Source organism: Octodon degus, unplaced genomic scaffold (genome assembly GCF_000260255.1).
Source record: "Octodon degus isolate 3935 unplaced genomic scaffold, OctDeg1.0 scaffold00167, whole genome shotgun sequence".
In the NCBI taxonomy this organism is placed as follows: Eukaryota; Metazoa; Chordata; class Mammalia; order Rodentia; family Octodontidae; genus Octodon; species Octodon degus.
The window spans coordinates 520364-542859 of NW_004524743.1; the positions used below are offsets into that span (position 1 = coordinate 520364).

Sequence of the window (22496 nt, forward strand, 5' to 3'; positions counted from 1 at the left end):
CTATACACTTCACACCCAAATAAATTCAACCTATTTCTCCTCATTATGTAGTATCAATGTTGACATTCTTAGTGCTGCTGTCAGATTTGCTGTGATCCTGACATTTATTTTGGTGTGGTAAGAAGAGGTGCTAGCTTAAATGTGCAATATGCTCAGTTTTCAGTTTCTGGAGAGTGCCTATTCATTTCTAACTACTGTAAGTGTACAAACAAATACATATTGCTGCCCTTTTCCCTCCATGTTACCCAGTCACAGTATTGGTACTGTTGAGACTTGGAAGGCCAGCCTGAGAAATGCAACTGAGGATTTTATTTATATGAGTGAAACTGGAGAAGTGGTGTTGAGGATGGTAAGGAAGGCAAAAGGCACTGTACGGGTGGGGATAGAATACTGTGGGCAGGAGCAGGGGGAGGGAGGAACAGCCTCAGCCTCAGAGCCACCAGTGTGATACTGCACCTTTCTGTGACTTCCGGAGCAAGTTTAATAGCTGCTTCTATTACCTAAGGGTCATGGATTTAGTAAACACTAAGAGTGAAAAAAAGAGTTCTTCTAGCCTAGTGGTTTTCATATTTTACAGAATCATACAATCTATACTGTAGATGTGTTTCACACACATTTTACCAACATTTGAATTAGATTTTTAGAAGTGCATTGAACTATTGAAAAATCTAATAAAAATGACAGACACACTCAACTGAGCTTTATAAGTATATTTTCAAATTCTGGAGAATACATACTGATTGACTTTAAAATAAGTAAAGGCTATTAATGTCAGCCTAAAATAAAATTTTGAATAGCACTTATCTGTCATCCATCAAAGTCAGGGTAATATTTCTCTGGAGGGAATAAAGACAAAAGGTCTCCAGCGGGACCATTACACTAAAGCCGTGGGTGTTAAGGCCCTGGCCTGTGAAAGCTGAAGTTACATTTGGGTTTCCAGTTACCATGAGCACTTACCCATCTGTTATATTTAGATTTTTTTTCTAGTATCTTTAGGAATCTGGAAACAGATGAGTATATGTTTTAAACTTGAAATTACCATAAAAGGGGGGAGAGACAGTTAAGAAGCTGGAGGCGGCATACGGGGCATCTCTCACATGGAGCTGTATGGATGGATTGGGAACTTTATTAAACCAAACTCAAGACAGCAACTGGAAAGTGCCTATGCACTATTGTAGTGCACTGTGTGAGTTTTCAGGGCTTCTCTATGACTTGCACATGGTTACGGCAGATTGCTTTGCTCTGGAGGCGCTGGTATTCACTTTGCCCTCCTCATGCCTCATTGTACCATGCTCTGGGTCCATAGTGTTAAATGTACCTTTCGGAAGCCAGTCCTGCTTATGTGTAGCTGCAGTCCATTTGGCAGTGTTTTGCTTGTCTGTATTTTATTTTTCTCATAACATTATTGTGCAGATTTTCAAAGTGGAAATAATTTTTGCAGTGGCCACCTATATAGCCATTAGCTATACTTTGCCATTTGTAACATTTTACTATACTTGTTTTTTTACATACCTACCAGTCTGCACCTTCCTGGGGGATATATTTCAAAGTGAATGTAATAGATTTCTTTACCAGCTGATTTCATGTGCTTTATGTACTCAGAGTTTAGCACTTTGAACATTACATTAATTGGCTAAATCTGCGTAGAATTCTGTGAAATTAAAGCTGCAAATGCATTGGTGTTACTCAGAAAGTGTATATGAACCTTATTTTAAAAGTACCAGGTTTCTGGAATTCAAGCATAGAGTCTAGGAAAACATATAAACTTATTTTTTCAATCTGAACTTTCTTGTGACTAGGACATTGGATACCCCTAATATGGGGGCTACCCTTGTAAATTTTGTTTTCACTGGGGGCAGGAGCCTGGCAACTTCTAGCTCTTATAGAGCAGCAGGATCATCTTTAAAAGCATTTTAAAACACTGAGTGTTAGTTCTTCCCACCAAATCTGTTGCATTTGGAAGGCAGAGGAGCAGTTAACCGAGGGCTAAATCGGTCTGTTCTGGAGCCAGTCCCAAGCCTGGTGTCAAGGTGTTAAGTGCAAATTATTAAAGCAACACTCTGGTTGCAATTCGAAAGAAGGATGGAGATGGAGATGAAAGGTTCCAGTGTAAAGCTTTTGCCCCCTGTTCATGTGGAAGGCACTCCCTACATTCTTGCAAAGCTGCTTTGTTGTTCCTTTTATTCCCAGTCCCCCAAATTCTGTCCAAACACTGTCTTGGCCCAAGGGGGTTGGCTGGGTGTATTTCCTTCTGGAAGTCTTCACTAGCACCCTTGAGCTGGCTGGCAGGAGGTCCCTTAAAAGTGTGTCCAAGCAGTTTTTCTCACTCCTTCTAAGAGCTAATGCTCTACTTTTCACTTGAGTTCCAGTTGCTGTTATTTGGATAGAAACAGACCTCTGCTATGTTCCCAGTATCCTGACAGTCCAAGAAAACTTAATGTATAAGACAATAAAGTTAGGACACAAAAGCTTTGGAGCAGAGATGAGGTGGAGGATGTAGTAATTAGACATATTTCAATATATTAGCAAAGAGTGAATTTTTAAAAAAAATATAGGGAATTATAAAATTTACTAACCTTTTCAGATAGACGCGTGATCCTTTAAGGCCCATATGGTATCCTTTGGCATGATAGGATACCATGCACTCTGGTCTAAGAAGAGACTATTAGGTTGCAAACCTCTTCATTCCTCTACCACTGGCTTTCTCTTTGATCTCAAGATACATGACTTATCTTGCAATTGTTTCATAATCACTTATAATAAAACTGATTTCCTGTATATTGTATAAGTGAGTTTAAAACCATATCTACTTTGTGTTATAGCTCAAGATGATGAATTAGGAAGATCTATATAGGAACATTGAGCTTTCAAATCAGATTTAATTTTACTTGGGAAAAGTTCATTTGTGTAGGAATACTTTCTCTTCTATAGTTCCTATGTATAGCACCACCATTAATTAAATGGCATTTCCACAAATCAGTTGAGAAGATATATTTTCTTAACTATAATGCACATAAAAATTGATTATACTATGTCATATGGCTAGTAGGAAGGTGGAAAGTTTTCTAGATTTATCGTAGGACAGGTGACAGTACTTGAGCTTCTATTCTTAGTTTGACCTCGCCCCCTTTCTCTAAAGACAAGACACACACACACACAGTCTTTTAATGTCTCAGTCTATGTACCTGTAACACATATAATCTTATTTCATGAACAGTACCCGGTTTATACTTGATACCTTTTGAAGACTTGATAGAGAAAGTGCCACATCTGTTTAAATTACTATAGGGAGGATTTCAATGTTGAATGATAATCTTGACAAATTACTAATTACTACATTTAGAAAGTTACAGCTCTGGAGGGAATTGATATTTGATATTGTTATGTTGTGTGTTCTAAGTTACCATCATAACAGCAGGAAAATAAACCCTATCCTGGCTGTGTTACAAAGGGATCAACTCACTTCTTGAAGTTGTTGCTAAAGTTCCATCCCTTTAAACAACAGAAATCAAAGTATCCCTATTTTACTTTTAAAAAATAGCAGAATTTTTTGATTAAGGACTTGTGAAGCTATGTTCAGTATGAAGAATGAAGGCTGAACCATGTCAGTTACCTAGAACAACTAAAAATACCCTATTCAGAGGAGTATGCTTTTGATTTTTTACATCAAAGCGAAGAAATAAGATTATGTGGAGCTTGCTTATACATTTGTCCCCAGTTCTTTGTGCCTTGTCGAAGAACTAAATATTACTAAACACAAGGAGATTAACTAGCTTGACAACACAAAACTAAAATACCCATATTGCTTCTTTCTAAATTCTACATATTTGCAAGTTTGGGTTAACATGAAAGAGAATCTCTTATCACAGGGATTCTCAGTCTTTTCACAATGATCTGCCTCTAGATTTTTATAATTCATGATAAATATGTGTGTTTATTGTGAAAATTGTGAGTCATGTGAAAAATTAAGTCCACCTGAAAAATGAGAAGATACTACCTCCCTATGTATAAAACCTGATTTGGAGACAGGGTCTCCCTAAGTTGTTAAGCTGTGCAAACTGGCCTTAGACTGTCAGTCCTGTCCCAGTGTCCCCAGAGTACTAAGATTACAGGTGCACGCCATCTTGCCTAGCTTTATGTTTTTTCTTCTGCAAATGTTTCATACTACCTTCAATTTGTATAGTTCTTAGACACGTATTACTCAGTTTTGTTCCTAAAATAATTGTAAGGCCAAGCAGGACAGGCATTACTATCTCCATTTCGCAGATATAAAAGGAAAATTAATTTGCCTAGTGAGCAATTCAGTAGTCAGAGGCTACATCCAGGACTTTTAGTTGTAAGCGCAAAGCTCTTTGCAGCACAGGAACATCGTAAAACATTCACTGACCTTTCCATTAAACGAAACCTTGAAGTTCATATGAAGTTTATACTGTTATCTCAGTTTATCGTTAGTGTTAACTTTTGAGTTTGAACTTGCTAAACGTGTTTGAAAATAACTTCCGAATTCATCTCTTTTCTATACACTTCATGGTCAAGTATGATAATTTGGGCTACAGCATTTTCTAACATTACTTTTGACTATTGGAAGGAAATTAAAAACAATTAAGTTTCGACATCCGTACATATTCCAGGTTTGCCATACTGAATGGTGATCCTACCACAACGTGGGATCCCTGTGTTAACATCTAGCAAATAGCCAGGATACATTAAAAGCATTTTGCATATATTTAACCTGATTTATAGACATCAGCCCTTTTCTTGAAATCTGGTATTTATTTTAAAAATTTTCACTATGAAATTAGAATGAGGGTGCTCATCTTGTTTGTAGAAACAGACAGACATAATCTAAATTGGTGAATTAGTGACAAAAAGCCATAGAGCTCAGGGCACCTGGCTTCATTTAGTTATGTGACCTTTAAAAATCCAAGTGCTCATTTCAGAAACGACTGACCTTTGAGGCTGTAAACAATGTACTATTCTTCTGCTTCAAAGTAGGAACAATTAAAGTGTGAACTGAACACCCTGAGACAGATATAGTTGAAAACCCCCTGACAGACTTTATAAGGAAAGTGGTCTTGTTCTCTGTGCATGCAGTTTTAAGGTCAGCCTGTGACTCAGGGCCTGCCCTTCCCTGGTGGTATGCCTCAGTGACATGTTGCCAGTCTAATCTTCCAAGAGGGCTTGCGCCCAGCGGAGCTTGCTCCATTATAATCCCCAGCCAAGGAGCCAGCCACCTTTTATTTTTTTAAATAGATGAAGACATGAACATTTGAAAGTCAACTACATGTACTTGATAGCTTTTTAACCTAACGCTTTGAGGAACAGTAAGATTCACCTTTGATTTTGAGTAGCTCCTCCATGGCCATTATATAGTACCAGTACCATGGTGTAGCACGTCATGAACATGTTGTGCACATTGTCACCAGGAGTGCTTTACTAAGTTGATTGTTTTGAAATTCACAGGCAAGGCATTGTGGTTTGGTACAAAGAACCCTAGGCTTGAAATCCAAAGCCACTTCCTCTCTGGGCAGCTTATTAGCTAAAAACGTAACTGTAGCATGGCTGGCATGGGATTTCCAGATGGCATCTTCTCTTCATGAACAGAAATAATTGGCCGTTTCAGTAAGCTTCGGTGGCTCCCCCTGATCTGCCTGCGATCTCTCATCCTCTTCCTTTTGCTCTCTCCCTCTCCTGGTGAATCACAGCTCCCATGTGTCTGGAGCAGCTGGCTTCTCTTGAATGTTAGAGTGGTAGAGGAAGGCAATAATAAACTACTTATACTCCATCATGTAAGAACATAGATATTTCTTCCTCCCTTTTCCTCTCCTCTTTCTTTGTCCCTGTCCCAGGGGTAGGCCCACTTTCTCTGAACTACACCCCCAGTCGTTTTTTTATTTTGTGATAGGTTCTGGCCACCTTTCCAGAGCTGGCCTTGAACTTGTGCTCCTTTTCCCTCAGCTACCTATATAGTTGCAATTCCAGATGTGTGCCACTGTGCCTGATTTTAAAATGCATATACATTCTTCTTGCACAAGAGGGCTAGAAACAAACATCTGTTGATAATGGATCGAGTGAAAAAAATAATGACGCAAGTAAATTGTGGCATATCTACACATGAGTACTATGTATATACTAAAAAGGGGAAATTCTTTCTCTACTGACATGGAAAATTCTCTAAATAAATATGAATAGCAGTAGAAGATAAATAGAAAAGTCAAGGTGCAGAGGAGGATGTATATTTTTTTAAAAAAAGAGCATGCAAATAGATGTGAAGCTATTTATTTGTTATTTGTCCCGTACCTCTAGGCAAGTAAGAAAGACAGTAGAGTCTACAGCCATTCCACCCTGAACGTGCCCTATCTCATCTGATCTCAGAAGCTAAGCAGGGTTGGGCCTGGTTAGTGGTTGGATGGGAGAGACAGCAGTATCATTGATAATGCCAGAAGACTTCGTGTCATGTAGCTAGCTTCATAAGCACTCACCAGTGATCTTTGCACTTTACAGGGGGATACTATTAACTCAATTGAAGCTCCGACTGGTAGAATTTTAGGTAAAATGACTAAATGATTTGGGAAGATACAGGGTTGTGATAGTGTGACTGCAGCTCCTCCCTAATCCCTTCTGCTAGTAGAGTCCTTGGAGTTTTCAGAGGAGCTTGAGAGTCCTTTGGGTTAATCTGTCCTTGTGTCACAGGTGATCCTAGAGCTGTTCCTGCCCCTGTACTGCTGCCTCGCAGGAGCTAGAGTATTAGCAGTCCCGCTTGGTGTTCTCCTGGGGTGAGCTGAGTCACAGGATTACTATTTAGGGTCTTGTTTCAGGACTGTGGCCTGGAAAATATAGCTTCTCTTCAGTGACTCTTCATAGGTGCTAGGTTATTGTGTGTCGTTGTCCAGAGGGACAAGTACCACCATGGCATCTAGCCCACCCACAGGTTGGTTAGATAATGATCTTCTTAGAATCTTCTGCACTCTAGGGGTTGAGCCTGAATTCAGCTTGGGGTGGGCATGGGAGAGTGAGCATAGTGTGTGCTTGGTCAAGTGTGGGGCAGATGGTGCAGATATCTCAGACTGGAACCCGTGGTACTGCTGTACTCAGCCAAGTTATATCTCAGTGCAAGCAACCTTATCTTCTGCAAGCTGTTGGGGCCCATTCTGTAAGCAGTCTGACATGGCTGGATCTTTCAGATCTCCAGGCTTTTGGCATTTATTCAGGAAAAGCTCATGAAGTTCAAAAGCAGTCTGCAGTCTAGCTGGAGCTGGGTAGTAGATATAAGTAGCCCCTTTTTGGTGTTGGATTTTGTAGACTGACATAAGCTCTAAAATATGAAGCAACGATAGATGGACTTATTCATTAGCATGCACGAAAGCAGACCTTTATTTGATGTGTTGTGAAGTCTGTTCAGCCAGCAAAGGTCAAGTCATCCACTGGACTAACTGGGCCCTTTCCTGGTAAGACAGCTGTGGGAAAGACTTACCTGCCCCAAAACTCAACAAGTGGCTAACGCCTTTTTATTGGGCCTTTCACTAGTAGGTGATAAAAGAGGTTTGTTTTCCCTAGGTCTCCAACATCTGTTCATAGATTCTCCTTATCTGTGTTACATATACATATCTCCCTAATGCTTGGTCCTGCTGCTGGAGGCCAATTTCTCTGAGTCCCTAAGATTTTGACATTTGCTGGCTGATGCTCCAACCATTCTCAGGCTTCTGGTCCTTACAGTTGGGCTCTTAACCAAGATCTTGAGCTTTTCTTCCCCATGGTAATTTAGCTTTAATCTCTAGAAATGTATCCAAATTGTATTCTTGTAGCATATACACACCTTTAAAAATATGACTCCCTGGCAAGCTTAAAGTCTTGAATTTGATACCTGGTAACAGTAATAATTATGATGATTACTAAAAACATTGCAAGACAACACTATGGATAGTTGGGAGCATGGGATCTGGAGCCAAATGGCCTCTATTTAAACCAGATTCTGCCACTTGCTAGCTGCTGACTGAGGACAAGCAATTTAAACTCCCCTTATTTTGGTTTCCTGGGGACAGACCCCAGTGCTCAACTCCTAGGATTGTGTGAGGATTGCATTAGCGCATGTGTCATATGGTGCTCCATATAGAAAGTGCTAAGAACATAAGGTATATGTTTTCAGTAATTTCACAATTTATTTTACATCTCAAAATTGTGGACCTAATGTTGAAAACCCCAAATCCTTCAAGGGTTCATGGCACCTTAGTTGTAAAACAGTATCCTTCACATGACGGGTTAGTTCTCTATTTGCCTCCTGGGTGTCGGGAGCCCAAGTTGGTTGGCATGTGCTGAACACTAGATTCCTAGTATCGTGGCAACTTTTCTGTGAGAGATCATTAATTTCTTTTTAAGATACAGTTCTGGAGCTTTTGACTCTTTTCTGTACATGTCCTATGAACTGGGAAACTTTAAGATAGATTCTACTTGTAGCCTTCTGTTGCTTGGGATTCCTATATTTTTAGACTGTTGCCTAATAATATATAGTGCTTAATTTGTGTCAGTCTCTGGTCTACCAAATACTACTGTATTTTTTACAATGATACTGTTATTATCTCTGTTTTACAGATGAGCAAATTGAATCACAGAGAAGTGAAGGTCACTTATGTCACAATAGCCAACCAGGAAATGATGAAGGCAGGCTTCAGAGTCTATATACTAAGCCACTGTGCTATCCTGTCTGGAAACTATAAAATAGATATATTAAGCTCCGAGAAAGTTCCATGTTGTTTATGTTAGAACTAACAATGTTAATTGTTCAGCTAACCTCATAAAAAGTGAAGTCTTAAATGTTTTGTGAAAGCCCCTGACAAGAACTCAGGATGCAGTGTAAACAGAGTTTTTTGAAAGTACATGAATGCAACAAGTAATCAGTGTTATCTCTGTTTCATTTTCTGTGCCTTAGACCATCTGGTCTGATTTATACTGGGTACATAGTTCATGTATTAGCTCTCTCTGATTATCATACTGCTTGAAAAGTAACAAGAAAGTTTGAAATTGAGATAAGTGTAACGTAATCTTTTCACATGCATTTTTTTTGGTGCTTTTTGCCACTCTAGCTCTAGGTATGTGTGCCCCCTGTTCTTGATGCTAGGAATTGAACCCAAGACCGCTTGCTCTAAAACTGAGTCACACCCCCACTCTTGAGACGTTTCTCTTAATGAAGCCTGTTTACTGAACTTTGTGTTCATGTCACTCTTTCATGTACATGCTGTCTGAAGAGTGAACATACTGTTTGACATTGAGAGCTTTGAAATCAGACACACTTGTTCTTCAAGTATTAGGTGTTTGCGGTAGATGTTTTCTGCTCCTCTATTTAACAGAGTCCTTATTGGTCTCAGCTCGGTGTCAGCCACCACTTCCAAGTTATCACACCCAAATTTTATGTTCTCTTTGACTCGACTTTGGCAGTAGCATAAAAGAATCTACATTGTTTCATCCACAAGTGCTGATGACGACTAAAGCCAAGGGAACAGGAACCTCATTTAACATAGACCATGTTCCTGCATTTTGCGTGATCACAAATGACTGCCCTTGCCGAAAGCAGCCTGAGAGGGAGCAAGGTTCAGCACCTTGAGAGTGTGGACACCCAGGAAGTAGCCATGGAGCTGCACATAACTCGGGGATAGATGTCATCTCTACATCTTGGGGTAGCAGTTTTCATATTTGTAAAATGAAACAGTTGGAACTAGATTGGATTGAAGATGATTTGCTGCTTTTATTATTAAGCAGTTGTAATGGAGGTAGAAGTCCATGCAGGGCAGAACCATCCCACTGTACTGTCAGGTCTTCCTAGTACTCCAGCTTTTGGAGGGACCTGTACTCTGTTCTTATCATGCACAGACTGAACAACAGAGACTTCCAACTGCACTCCGAGACAGTAATTTATCAGCACACCACAGGTTGCAGTCATTGTGGTCTTGCAGTTTTTATGTTGTAGTATCTGTCCTGGCACAACAGAAAAGCTCTTTCTGGGCCAGAGATATAGCTCAGCAACACAAGTGTCTGCCTGGCAAGCACAAAGGCCTGAGTTCAGTTCCTGCTACCAAAAAAAGGCAGCTTCTACAGGGAATTATTCATGCTTGCTGTTTTAAGAACAGGTCTTGAATGGAATTAACGAGCATTTTCACAGTGCTCGCTGCTGGCAGAGCCTTTATTTCACGGCCTCTTACTTGCAGCAGATCTTCTCCTTTTCATAGCCACCTCTGCTTTTGCCCTGAGATTCACATCCTTTGGTTTGGGGAAGCTGCATGCTGAACTTCCATTTGGCTCTTGCAAGATGAAATTGCCAAATAGTGCCACCACCATCCTGGGTCTGCCTGTAAGAACTCTTGGATGCGAAAAAGAAAAAAAAAATCATTCGGTTATCTCATTTAGGCATGGGGAGATAGCTCAGAAGAATAAATGCTTGCCTGACAAGCTCAAGGTTCTGAGTTCAATCCCTAGTACTGCAAAAAAGAAAAGAAAAGATTAAGAGCTTCTGGATACAATCTGTATTAAGACACTGCTGGGGCAGACAAATAAGGGCCCTTGGGAAACAAGGCTGATGGTCAAGTAAGCTTTCAGCTTTGGTACTTTTTCTGTCTTCCAGAAATCCAGATTTACACTGCAATCAAAATAGTCAACTCACCAATAAAGGGGATACACATGAAGGACCATTTGGTATCTGTATATTCAAAATAGTTAGGATAGATACACAGCTACTTTCTCTTAATTCATTGAGAAGAAAGATTTGTGTTAATAGTGTTCAGACAGGATATCATGTCTGCATCTTGTACTATGAATAACCACTATGAAGATAACAATATGCAATGTATTAATTATTGAAACTGTCCTACTAATCGGTTTTGAAACTGTCTCATGGCTCTTTGTTTCTCAATAAACTAAAAAACAAAAACAAAATAGTCAACTCAAGTACCTAACAAAACATGGACTTCCTGACTGACACAGAGGTTACTCATTAGTTCCTTTCCTCCTACCATGCTTCCACTGCCACTTTCATGAACCATGTTTAGTTCAGAAGTTCTGCGAAGCAGTACCTACACATCACTTGTGAGTTTCTTCAACCTTGATCTTGAATTCTAGGTCTGTCCTCTGTTTGATGTTTGAAAACACCACTGCATAATAAAAAAATGTATTTATTAGAGTCCTTTTATAAATGAGGACGGATTACATGTTACTAGTCATACTATTTCAAAAACAGCAGGAATCAGGGATCGTGAGGTATTATGGTCTCTTTCACTCAAGGCAGTCAATCATAGTTATGAGCATTAAGAGTAAAGGTATGGATGGAAACCTATTTTGCTTTGCTCTTCTTTCCTGTTATGGATATTAATCAGCTGGGTGAATTACAGAAAGGGCCCGTGGAATGTGTAGCCCTCAAGCATCTATCAGAGGCTTGAAATGTTCATAACAGGTGGGGTTGATGAACGCCAAGATTTAGCATTATTGAAAGGGTGTTTTGAGTCATGGCACATGGCAACATGGAAATAAAACAGATCTATCACAAGTGGATGGTAGAAATAGACTGGAAGAGAATTTTAACTCCAAAGATATGACAAAGATTTATCCTTACCAGCTTCTTAGTTTCATGAAACATTTATCTTCCCTTGATCTGTGATTCTGTATTTGCATTATGTATTTCCTTTTAAAATTCTTATTAACTTATATGCATTTTCTTGTTCTGCTTTTCTCTTTTAAGTGCCACCTCTAATTTTTAAAATCCAAGATAAATCATAATGGCTTGCTTTGCAAGTCACTTACTCAGTGATCATTTCAATCAGTAATGATTTCCAGTTAGAAGTCCTCAAAGTAAATATATGCTATGATGGGGATAATTTCTACATCTTGTTGAAGGTCTAATAACAACAAAGGAAGGGCCAGACTTTGGGGATAGGAGACATTTAAAACTATTGCTAATCATGGAATGACATTTCCAGAAACCACATGACAGTGGCCGTGTGGCACATGCTTCAGTAACTAATCCTGAATGAATATTCTGAAGAACCCACCTAAAGCGTGGTCATCTGTCAAAGGAACAGGTCTTGAGTGGAATCAATGAGCATTTTCATGGTGCTCACTGCTGGCAGGGCCTCTTACTTGGAACAGCTCTTCCCCTCTTCATAGCCACCTCTACCTTTGCTCTGAGATGCACGTCCTGTTAGGGGAAGCAGCATGCTGAACTTCCATTCGGCTCTTGCAAGATGAAATTCCCTCTCTTGAGTTTCTAGAAGGCTCCGTCATTTTGTCGATTTGCTTTTTGACAGCTATGACATTTAAGCAATGACTTTGCAAAATTGGACTTGTCAAAAGGAAAAAGTACTCTTCCCGCCTTAAAGATTGACAGGAACCTGAGATGGGCAAAGATGTACTGGACTTTTTCTGGCGAGGGTACATAGAACAAGACATACTCTGGAGAGTTCAGCACTGAATCACATCATATCATAGTACATGACCAGATGCCTTAATCTTGCCTTTGGAGTCACTCAGGAGAAATTGTTGGCGCAGGTACTAGTAGCTTGAGAAATTATATTGAGAAAAACCTTGTAGTGTGTTAATTTCCTAGTAGTGAGGAAGGGAGAAGAATAATGTAAAACAGTGAAGATGAAGCCACTGATAAATCCATGAGGATGCCATTCCAGGTTGTTATAAAACTCTTCCTTCTGGCTATCACTAAGGGCTAGCAGTTGTCTGAATTCATTTTCCAACCATTTGGGAATGTCTTCCATGAAAGGAAAATAGAGTTCAGGAGAAGGGTGATCACACTGTGAAGGAGGAACTCCTGAGGATGTGTGGGGGCCAAATGGGTTGATGAATTGACCATATTTGCGTTTTGGAATATACCACTTTGAAGTGTGATCCTCCCTCCCAGTGGTGACAGGCAGGCAAAGTTTAGAACTAAACTCAAGTATGAGAATCCCCACAGATGGGATTTTGCCATAATCTTACTATTCTTTTTACTCAACAACAGGATCCTGCTTAAGGGGATTGTTTTGGCCTCACAACTTCCTTGTAAAGTCCAAGTCAGTGGGATTCTTTCCCACTCTGCCTTTGTCTCCCACACTCACAGAATTTCAGCCGCAGAGGACTCTTTGGCTGTGTTCCATCTTTCTGTCTAGTTGCCCTCCCAGTCCTGTCCGGTAGGGTCCCTCCTCCCTAGTCTTTCCTTCCTGTGCCCATTGTCACTGCTTATCACTCACTCAGCTTTTCCCTCCAGCTCATCTGGACAAATGCAATATTCTTCGGGACTGTTTCTCTGCCTCCAGGCTCTTCCTCTGACATCTATCCCTTTTCTCATTGTTTTAGTAAACACATAGCTCCACAATGGTATATAGAGGTGCTTTGTAAACAGTGCAGTGAGTATAGGAGATATTGTTAAACCATACTGTTAAGGCATAACAGGAACAGCTGGGGCACTAGTGAAGCCAGTGACTATTGGAGTAGCAGATAAATAACATCAAGGTTTCTGAACCACTGACCCAAGACGGAACAAAGTTACCAACTATTGTAACTGTCTTTTGCATTGCAGAGCGCCTTTTCTTTTTGTGAAAGGTCTGGTTTTGTGACTTGAAAGTATCATCAGTAGGGGTCAGCGTCTGAGCAGACAGTGCCTAGTGCTTCATGGAGTTTTTAGGAAGGCAGAATTACCTGGATCATACAAGTTACAGCTGGAATCAATGCATTAGTACTAGAGCCAAACTCCCAGCTCACTCATTTGTCATAGTTGTCTAATTAATGGTGGTCAGAAAGAATTCTCTTGTCTTTGTATTTATCTTATATTTCAGGAAAAAGAGACATTTATTTGCCAACATCATAAGGCTATATAGCTGTCCGTAATCTGTGGTTAGGAGATGTCTAAAGAAACTACTATTCTTGCTCCAAGAATCTACGTCCTGATGCATAACTTGAAACTGGAATTGGCTTTGTAAAGAACAGCATTTGGTACACTCAGCTTCTAATTCACAGAAGCATAAGGGGGCATTTAAAGATATTGTCTCTACCTACTATGCTTCACAGCAATCTAAAATTTAGAGTTTATAAAGGTCAGTCATCTAATAGAATAGCAGTTCTCCTGGGTGAAAAGTTTAAATTTATTTTATGGGCGCAGTATTGTAACTGGCCAATCTCTCTGCTGTAATTTAATCCGTTTGGACAGTGAAAAAGCTAGAAAGGTGTGGAGGAAGAGCATAGTGCCAATTCCCTTCGTTTTCCAGGCTTTGTTTGACTCTAAAACCTAGTATACTTGCTAGAAATATCCTGGCTTTTCTCATGATGCCATTCTCCGGTTAACTAGGAGTTAGGGATAATATCAGGTATCTTTTAGAATAACTTTTCCTTGAATGCTTCAAGAGCATAACTCATTCATTTATTTATCCATGAGGGCTTTGACCTGTTGTGTGCCATGAGAACACAAGGACAAGCAAAGCAGAGTGCTGGCCTATGCTGTAGGTGCTGGGCCCTCCCCTCATAGAGCAGAAAGGAAAATTACATTAGTAAGACAAATCGATGTGACAGTCACTTTGTTAGAAGGGCCTAAGTACTGTGGGGAACAGGAGGTTGGGAGCATGGGGTGGGAAGAGTGTGGGGGGAGAATGCTTGCCATGTGCGCCATGCAGGTGGTCAAAGAAGGCTTCACTGACAAAGTGCTTGGAGCAGAGACCTTAAGGGAGTAGAGGTGCCACGAGGAAAGGCTCTGTGCTAAGGGAATGCACGAGCCAGTGAGAACGGTGAGGCAGAAACCAGGACGTGGGGGCCGGGGAGGAGGCCAGAGAAGGAACAAGGAAGGAGCCCCACAGGGTCCTGGAGGCTTTTCCTAGAATTTGCTGATGGTCACTCTTTATCTGATGATGGTCTGTATAGCTGGTTAATATATAAGGCTGCTGTCTTCTCTTTCATTTGTGCTTTTACATTTATTGTCCCAGAGAGTAAGAAGCAAGAGATTGACTTCGGGAGACCAGGTGTCATCTTGTGCGTCCACTGGGTATACATGAGTGGCCCGTTCTGTTCTGACGGTAGGGACGTGGGTGGCTAGAATTGCTGTCCTTTTCAGCACTCTCATGATCTCTGCTACATACCAAGGAGGACACTGGCTTAAACACCTGTAATGCCCTTAATCTCTACAGTTATAGTAACTAATCCCATTTAATAATATTGGTAACAAAAGTCTATCTCTTATAGTTACTTTTATCATTAATAGCACAAAAATGTGTTGTTTATAGGACTGGATACAAGCTCTTGAGGCATATAAAGTGGATTAATAAGGTTGGCTCACTGTTCAGCTATGTGAGAGCTGAGTCCAAATTTTATTCCGGTACAGGGATGACTTTCTATGTGGCCTCTCTGGCTCTGCAGCTAATTTGGATGCTGAGTAGCCCCACAGGTATTTATATGTAGCATTTGGTATTTTTACTGGGTCCTATTCTTCTCCCTTGGATCACCTAAAATGGTTAAGAATTTTCTAGTGGGATTAAGGTTGGGATCTCTGGGGAGGGGTGGGCCATCTGCTCTTGGTTATTTTTGTGTGAGCTGCTGCCCCTTAAATGTATGTTCACAAATGAGCCATAGCCTTGGCATCTGGGGTTGAGGGAAGACTGGTCTAGGTGCTGCTCCTGAACTTGGTCTCTGAGCCATGGCTTCTCACAGACACTCAGGTAAAAACTTCATGTTCTTTTTCTGCAGCCTAATTTTGTTAGGGTGGTTAGTCTGTTATTTTTCCTAAGAGAGAATTTTTAATGAAATGATTTTAGTCTTGTCTAACTAGTACATAAGTCGTAGTTCGTTTTGCTCATGTTCCTCTAATGCTTTCAAAGACAAACGATTATTTTACTCAAGTAAAATTAGCAGTTTGATTTGTGTTTACATATGTTATATATGTACATATATAAATATATGACTTTTTCAGGATGTCTTATGAAAGTGTAAAAAATTTTGAGAGAAAAGAGGGATTTTTGTTTTTGCCTAGCAACTTTTGGTTAGTTTTAAGACAGAGCTCTGTTTTGACCAGGCTGGAAATCTAACTTAAAGTGTTTGCACAGGCCAGATGGGTACAGAGTAGGAAAGAGGAATGATTTATAATTCTGAAGGTTCATAATGACTTACAATAACTTTCTTTTTTCTAAACATTTTAAAAATTGCTCTGAAGAAACAACTGTGGATACTTTTGATATGACAAATCTAGCATTAGGTGTTTTTACTGGAGGAAGGGCTAAGGTTTTGGATACCCTAGACCACTGATGGCGAACCAGTGATTGTGAACCTTCTACAGCTTCCAGTGATACGAACAGCCATAGATTCACCACCACTGCCCTAGATCGTCATGCCTGTGAGAGTCTTGATTTTTGTTTTGTAATCGGACATTAAGGAAGCCTGTGGAAAAGGGCCTGAAGGAGGGAAGCCTAGTTCTCTGAAGTCAGTCTGCTGCCTGTGTCTTTCCCTGAAGTGAGGAATGTGGCTGTTGCTCTGTTGCCCTCTGCCCAAGTAACGTTTCCTTTCTTGGAGCTGGTGAAGTAAGAAGTTAGGCAGAAACCAAGCTCTCTGTCCTGTTTTCCAGCTTTCAGCTTAAGGGCCAAAGAACTTCTGGTAGGTTTTTGAAAACTTGATTGCCTGTTGATATTTCACAGTGGAAATACTTCTGGAAAATTCTCTTTTGGTGCTTTGAAGCACACACTGCTGCCATAAAACTCCCTACTTTAATTAGTTAGTATGTAGTGTTTTATTTGTATGCATCCAAAAGCTGCCTGATTTTTTCCCAGCCTCAAAGAACTGTTTTACGGAGATGCTACCACATGCCTGAGATTGTACTTACTGACTGACACACACACGTTTTCTGGGTGTAGGCAAACTGGTTGACTGTGCAGTTTGTCTTAATGGACTTTAAATATACATTATCGGGTAAAGTAACTCTGTACTCTATGTAGTAATTGACACAAATAAGACGATATGTTTAAAAATTGAAATATTTATGGGCTACTCAATCTCTAGTTTTAAATCACATCGAATCTGTACATTATTCTTGCTTCTCTGGCTATGAGGGCCATAACTGTGATTAAATTAAAACAATTATTTACATCTTATAGATGATTTTTAAAACCGGGAAGCAGCATTTTGAAGGAGGGAGGCCAATTTGCATTAGGTTCATTGATTTGTGAAAGTAGAGAATGAGAGGTTCTCACAGAAGGAAAATCAGTGTTGCCCTGAAACGGGTTTAGTTTGGACAAAAGAGCACCTCAGACCACTGGATCAGAATCTATTTGGAGTGATTGTCCACACACTGAGAGGGTGTTTCAAGGACAGAAATGTATAATTTTGACACTGAACACTGTCTGCAAAAGTAGATCAGTTCAGTTCCTTTGTCCCTTGGCTGTTCAAGTCAAAGGCCGAGATGAGGCTGCAGGTAGAAGAAAGACTGTTTGCCGTGCTATACTGCCGTTGAGTTCCTTCACTAGCTGCTACCAAGTAGGCTGTGCATACCTGGCAGGAGATCAGGGGCGGAATATGAGAGGGGTGCAGTCAAACTGGATTGATTTCTTAAAATAACTGCAAAATGGTAAGTCCAAAGCTTTGGTTGAGAGTAAAACTGAGTGTTTTGTGCTTTTAATGACTACCAAATGACTGCCTGCTACTTCACCGCAACTGGAGAAAACAGGAACACAGGTTCTGTTGTTGTCAGGTCCCATGTGCCTTTCTAGTATCAATGGATATGCTGCATGGAATATGCAGGACTTATTTAAGGAAAACCTTGTATATGGACAGAATACTACTAGGATAGGCTCTGCCCTGGTGGAATTTTAGAGGCACATAATTTTTCACTTAATAATCTTTGATACCTGACATAATCTGAAATAGTGTTATCTGTATATGGTTGGTCAAAAGGGATTTATGATTTTTTCCTGCATGCAGCATTCCAGTGAAATGCTAAGAACATTGAATCATTCTGTACACATCTGATTTTAAGGGAAGGAAACATTGCTGATTTTTCTATGAAATTCTATGAAAGCCTGCATTTTAGCTGTGACTCGTGAGCTCCGTCTCATTGCAGTGCCTTAGGTGTTTCTTTCCAAATGTCTGCTGTCACTTGTAGGTGCATCAGTGTGGCTGTGATGCAGATATCTTAGTCCTAGCCTGGGCTTCCCTGCATTTGTTGAATGATTTCAGGAAAGCAACAGACCCTCTCACTGGGAGATGGCATTTATGCATAGGGTCAGTATTGCATAATTTTGACAATTAATGGACTAGAAATAATCTTAGACTTAGCAATTAATAGACTAGAAATAATCTGAACTGTCTTTTTATTTAGGTTGCTGTTCATTGTTTATGCTGTACCTTATAGTACTCAGGGAAAGCACATGGCTAGAAAAATGCCAAGGTACTAGGCAGAATGTTCATTTTCTTTTTCAGTATTCTTATTTTCCGTTGGGCATGAAGAAACAAAAAGGAATATTACCAAGAAAGACATGAGAAAATATACATAAAAATACAGACTTATTAAGTGCAAATTGAATCTTCTCTAATGAAAGATTTAGAGTGGAAAACAAATGTTGCAATGTTATATTACTTGTATGTATATGTGAGTAAATTGAGAGCCAAAACTTTTCATTGAGATACTGAGGTTTCTGTAAGGACCTCTTAACATGTTGGATGTAGATCAAGAAGTTTTCTTCAAAAAGAGGAACATAGTTCAACGAAAAATACTTCTTTTGCAGCAGGCATAGAAAGAAAGCCACAATACCATCTTAGAACACACACCTCAAATGTGACCACCTGGTCACAATTCCAACTGCATTTTTAACTAAGCTTCTACAATGCCTTGTATTAAATGTATCTGTATGAAAGATTTCTGTTTTAAAGAATCAGGGGACAACTCAGGTAACTGAAAGTTGTGGGTTAGAATTTGGCACCTTAGAATCATAGGATTTGATTTTTAAAACAGGCAATAGCGTGTTGTTTTGTATTAGGTCACTAGTTCACGAAAGCAGAGAACAGGTCCATGAAAATGAGGGAAGACCTCACAGGAGGAAAGTCAGTATTGCCCTGTAATGGGTTTTTAATTTTTAAAAAATCTTATTTATTTATTTACTTGATACAGGATCTCGCTATGCAGCTCAGACTCATAGTGATTCTCCTGTCTCAGCCTTCCCAGTACTGGGATTACAGGCATGTGCTAGCACGTGGGGTCTCGGTGGCCAGCGCGGCGCACCCAGGATTCCAGGGTTGGCACAGCATGTGGTACTGGGGATTGAACTTGGGTCCTTGTGCTTGCCAGGCAGGTGCTTAGACCACCAGGCTATCTCCCCAGCCTTGAAATGGGCTTTGTAAAGATGAAATAGAAGCTCTGATCATTGGATCATAATCCATTTCGAGTGACCTTCTACACTGGAGTTTTGGAAACTTGGTGGTGACTTATCTCCATCTGTCATTTAGCAGGATGTACTTAGTTACTCCTTTGTTTAAGGTCCTGGATTAGATACTTGGGCTCCAAGTGTAGTGGCTGAATTTTGTGTGGTAGAAAATTCTCACTAGTAGGTACAGAGGAGGGCCACATCAAGACGTTAAAATAAGCCAGAGAGCCCAGCATAAAGGAGACATGTCCTCCCCAGAAACAGGAGGTAAGGGAAGTGGCATGTAGCTCTTGTTGCAAATGTTTCACTGAATAATGGGTGACATTTCTTGTCCAGGATAACAAGTGAAGGCAAACATAAGTCTGAAAAGTTAAAAGGCTTCACATTTCACGTACTTAGCTATTGCAAAGGGAATATAAAAGTATTACTTAAGAGATAAATGCTTAAGAATGTGATTCAGTAAGAGGAAAGAGAGACCCCGTAAGGGGTTAAATGCCACATCCATTTTCTCTTTTCTGTGATTATTTCTAACAAAATGCAAGCGAGAGATGAAATGTAAGCTTTTCTTTCCCTGTGAAGCCAAAGCTCAACTGTGGCTCATTCTCCCAAGTGCCGGCCACTTGGAATGTTTGCTGGCCTTTACAGAAGTCTATGTCACCATTGTCATTTATCAGCTGTGCTCTTAGAGTTGTTATTCCCTTAAAGATAAGTACTAGCAAAATGTATACAGAATATGTATACAAATAATTCATATTCTATATACATTTTTAAACGATATCTCATCAGGAATGTATTGCTCTAACTTCCAAAGCAGTTATGAGGGTTTAAAAAGTTTTTGTACCAAATAAACAGAGTTAGAAAAATAGGAGGTGAGCTAATTCAGGTTGCCCAAAGTTCTATCCGATTAGATTTCTTGCAAAAAAAAATGTACTAAAGTTCATGAATTTGACATAGACATTGTTGACATACTTGAAGGATTTGTAGCCTGTTAACTTATTAGGCAATAAAGCCAACATTTTTAGAAGAGTCTATTTTATCGGGATTAATAAGTGTTACCACATACATAAAAATGATTTAATCCAACTGTTGAAATCAGTTATAAAATATGCCTTTGAAATTTTGTTTCTCCATCAAAATAGGCGGGATATAAGTATACAGAGGTGGGGAATAGAAGGAGTGCCTGGATTGCGCATACGTGGGGAACAGTCCTAAAGCTGAGACTCACACTACCAAAGAGCCCTTCTTTATCATTCACTTGGGGTTATTGATGTTCCTTTTGCATAGACGCTGTATTACAGGAACAATACAGTAGTATGAAGCTTTCTTGAATAATGTTTTCTACACACTTTGGTATGTCCATGTTCATTGGTGAACTTTGGATTATTTCATCATTTGGATGCCTTAGGCACTGAGAGAGTCACGTTCTAGAACTGAGAAAGCGAGCTAACCATTCTGGAAGTTCGTGCATGTAAAGTCAGAAAGGCGTGGTAGACAAGATCTCTTTGGTATGAGAAGCACGGTAGTTTTTCTTTTCCTCAGAATTCACAGATGATAGCTCTAAATGGAATTCATTGTGTTCTCTAGAATTATTTATTCTTGAGTATGACACTAATACTTGTACTTAACCATAAAGCAAGGATTTAGAAACATCAAGAAATGGGACCCCCCCCCCCGGGAGGACTCTGAATACTTGAATACAGAAATATTTGGAAGCCGTTTCTGCCTTAATAGGCATCAAAAGAGAGTGATGCGAAAGTGAGTATGCTCAAAGCTGCATTCTAAATCGAGATCTCAGTGTAGGAGAAAAGGATATTCAAACATGGTCAGAGAACATGGTCTCAGAGGGGCTAATCCATCCATGGTTATAGCCACCCAGAAAGCAAATCTTATAAATTCTGTTTTCCTGCCAAATGACACTTTGGAGCCACTGATAAGTTCATTTCATCTATTTAGCATTTATTATTATTATTATTATTTGGCATTTATTATTTATCTGGCATTTAATTTAATTTATCTGGCATTTATTCTTACTGGAGATATATTTGGCTTTTTCACTGAGCTTGTAACAAGACAGCAAATCATTGTAGAGGGCATAATTTCAATATGGCAAAGGAAAGCCAAGGATTGTACATGATCAGGAAAGAGCAACAGTGAGTTTTCCTCACCGTGGCATGATGACAGACACTTTTGTCCTTGGCATGGAGGCCATGGGCACTTGAACAGCTGCTTCACATAAACTGCACAGAGTCCCAGGGGCTTGGCCCTGCGTTCATTGTGTACATTTGGTTTCTACCCGTGTCACGTAGGGGAACATCCTGGTGTTCTTTTTGGGGAAAAGGCAAGTCAGAGCTATCCTCTGGTCTTAGTCTCCTGACTGTGACACAACTGTCTCCAGCAACTGTCCTTGTAAAGAATGCCGCTCATTTCCTTCTCATGCCAGCTCTGGAGATGAGGGGTCTGTGTGTGTGCATATCTGGGGGGAGGCAGCTAGCGTGTGTGTTTGTTCCGGGCCTGGTTTCACCTGTTTGCAGGATGGCTGGAGAGAACCCTGCTGGTTTGAGTGAGAGTCCAGCAGCAGCCTTGGCCCAGGCGGGTTCCCACATGCAGGGTGTGGTTTCCTTAGCTCACTCTCTGCTATTTGGTTGCTTGGGCAACGGGGCCCAAACAGCTTGGACATGTGCTTGTATAAAAAAACCTGGGAATGGAACCCAAAGCAGGAGTCTGGGCTGTTCGCTTGGCAGAAGAGCTGCGCAACGGTGAGTAGCAGGCCGCTGACTGCTCGTTATTTTTCCCTGGTCCTTCCTCTGCCATGATACTCGCTGCTAGGTGTTTGATAAGTGTGTGTGTGTGTGTGTGTGTGTGTGTGTGTGTGTGTGTGTGTGTATGGTTTGCATTCAGTAGCCTCAACTCTTCTGTTTCTTTCACAGATTAAACAATTGCTACCTGCTTTTGTAAATTTTCTTTTTCAGACAGAGGAGAAAAATTAACATGCAGAATTAGCATGGAAAGAAGTTGAGAGCTACTAGCGGCGTACATTGGGTACCTTTGTTGGTGGCAAGTTTGTGTGGACGATAACTTGGCAAAAGGGCTGCGGAGGGCCTTGGCAGTCTTGGGTCGGGAAATGCTGGAGTTATCTAG

At 40.2% G+C, this 22496-nt stretch overlaps 1 protein-coding gene across 5 annotated transcripts in view; it reads left to right on the forward strand.

Moving 5' to 3' along the window:
* The window catches only part of Fhl1 (four and a half LIM domains 1), a 56760-nt gene that overhangs the window by 27956 nt on the left and 6308 nt on the right, over nt 1-22496 (forward strand). Inside the window, exon 1 of one of the 5 annotated variants that reach the window (XM_004643152.2) lies at nt 15550-15671. The exons of 1 other annotated variant lie outside the window; for it this stretch is intronic. In XM_004643152.2, the coding sequence (XP_004643209.1) occupies nt 15650-15671 (22 nt within the window). In that variant the 5' untranslated portion in view covers nt 15550-15649. Of the gene's footprint in view, nt 1-15549; nt 15672-22009; nt 22115-22496 lie in introns of those variants that run through there. 3 more of the 5 variants (XM_004643155.2, XM_023703242.1, XM_023703243.1) reach the window with 3 other exon arrangements.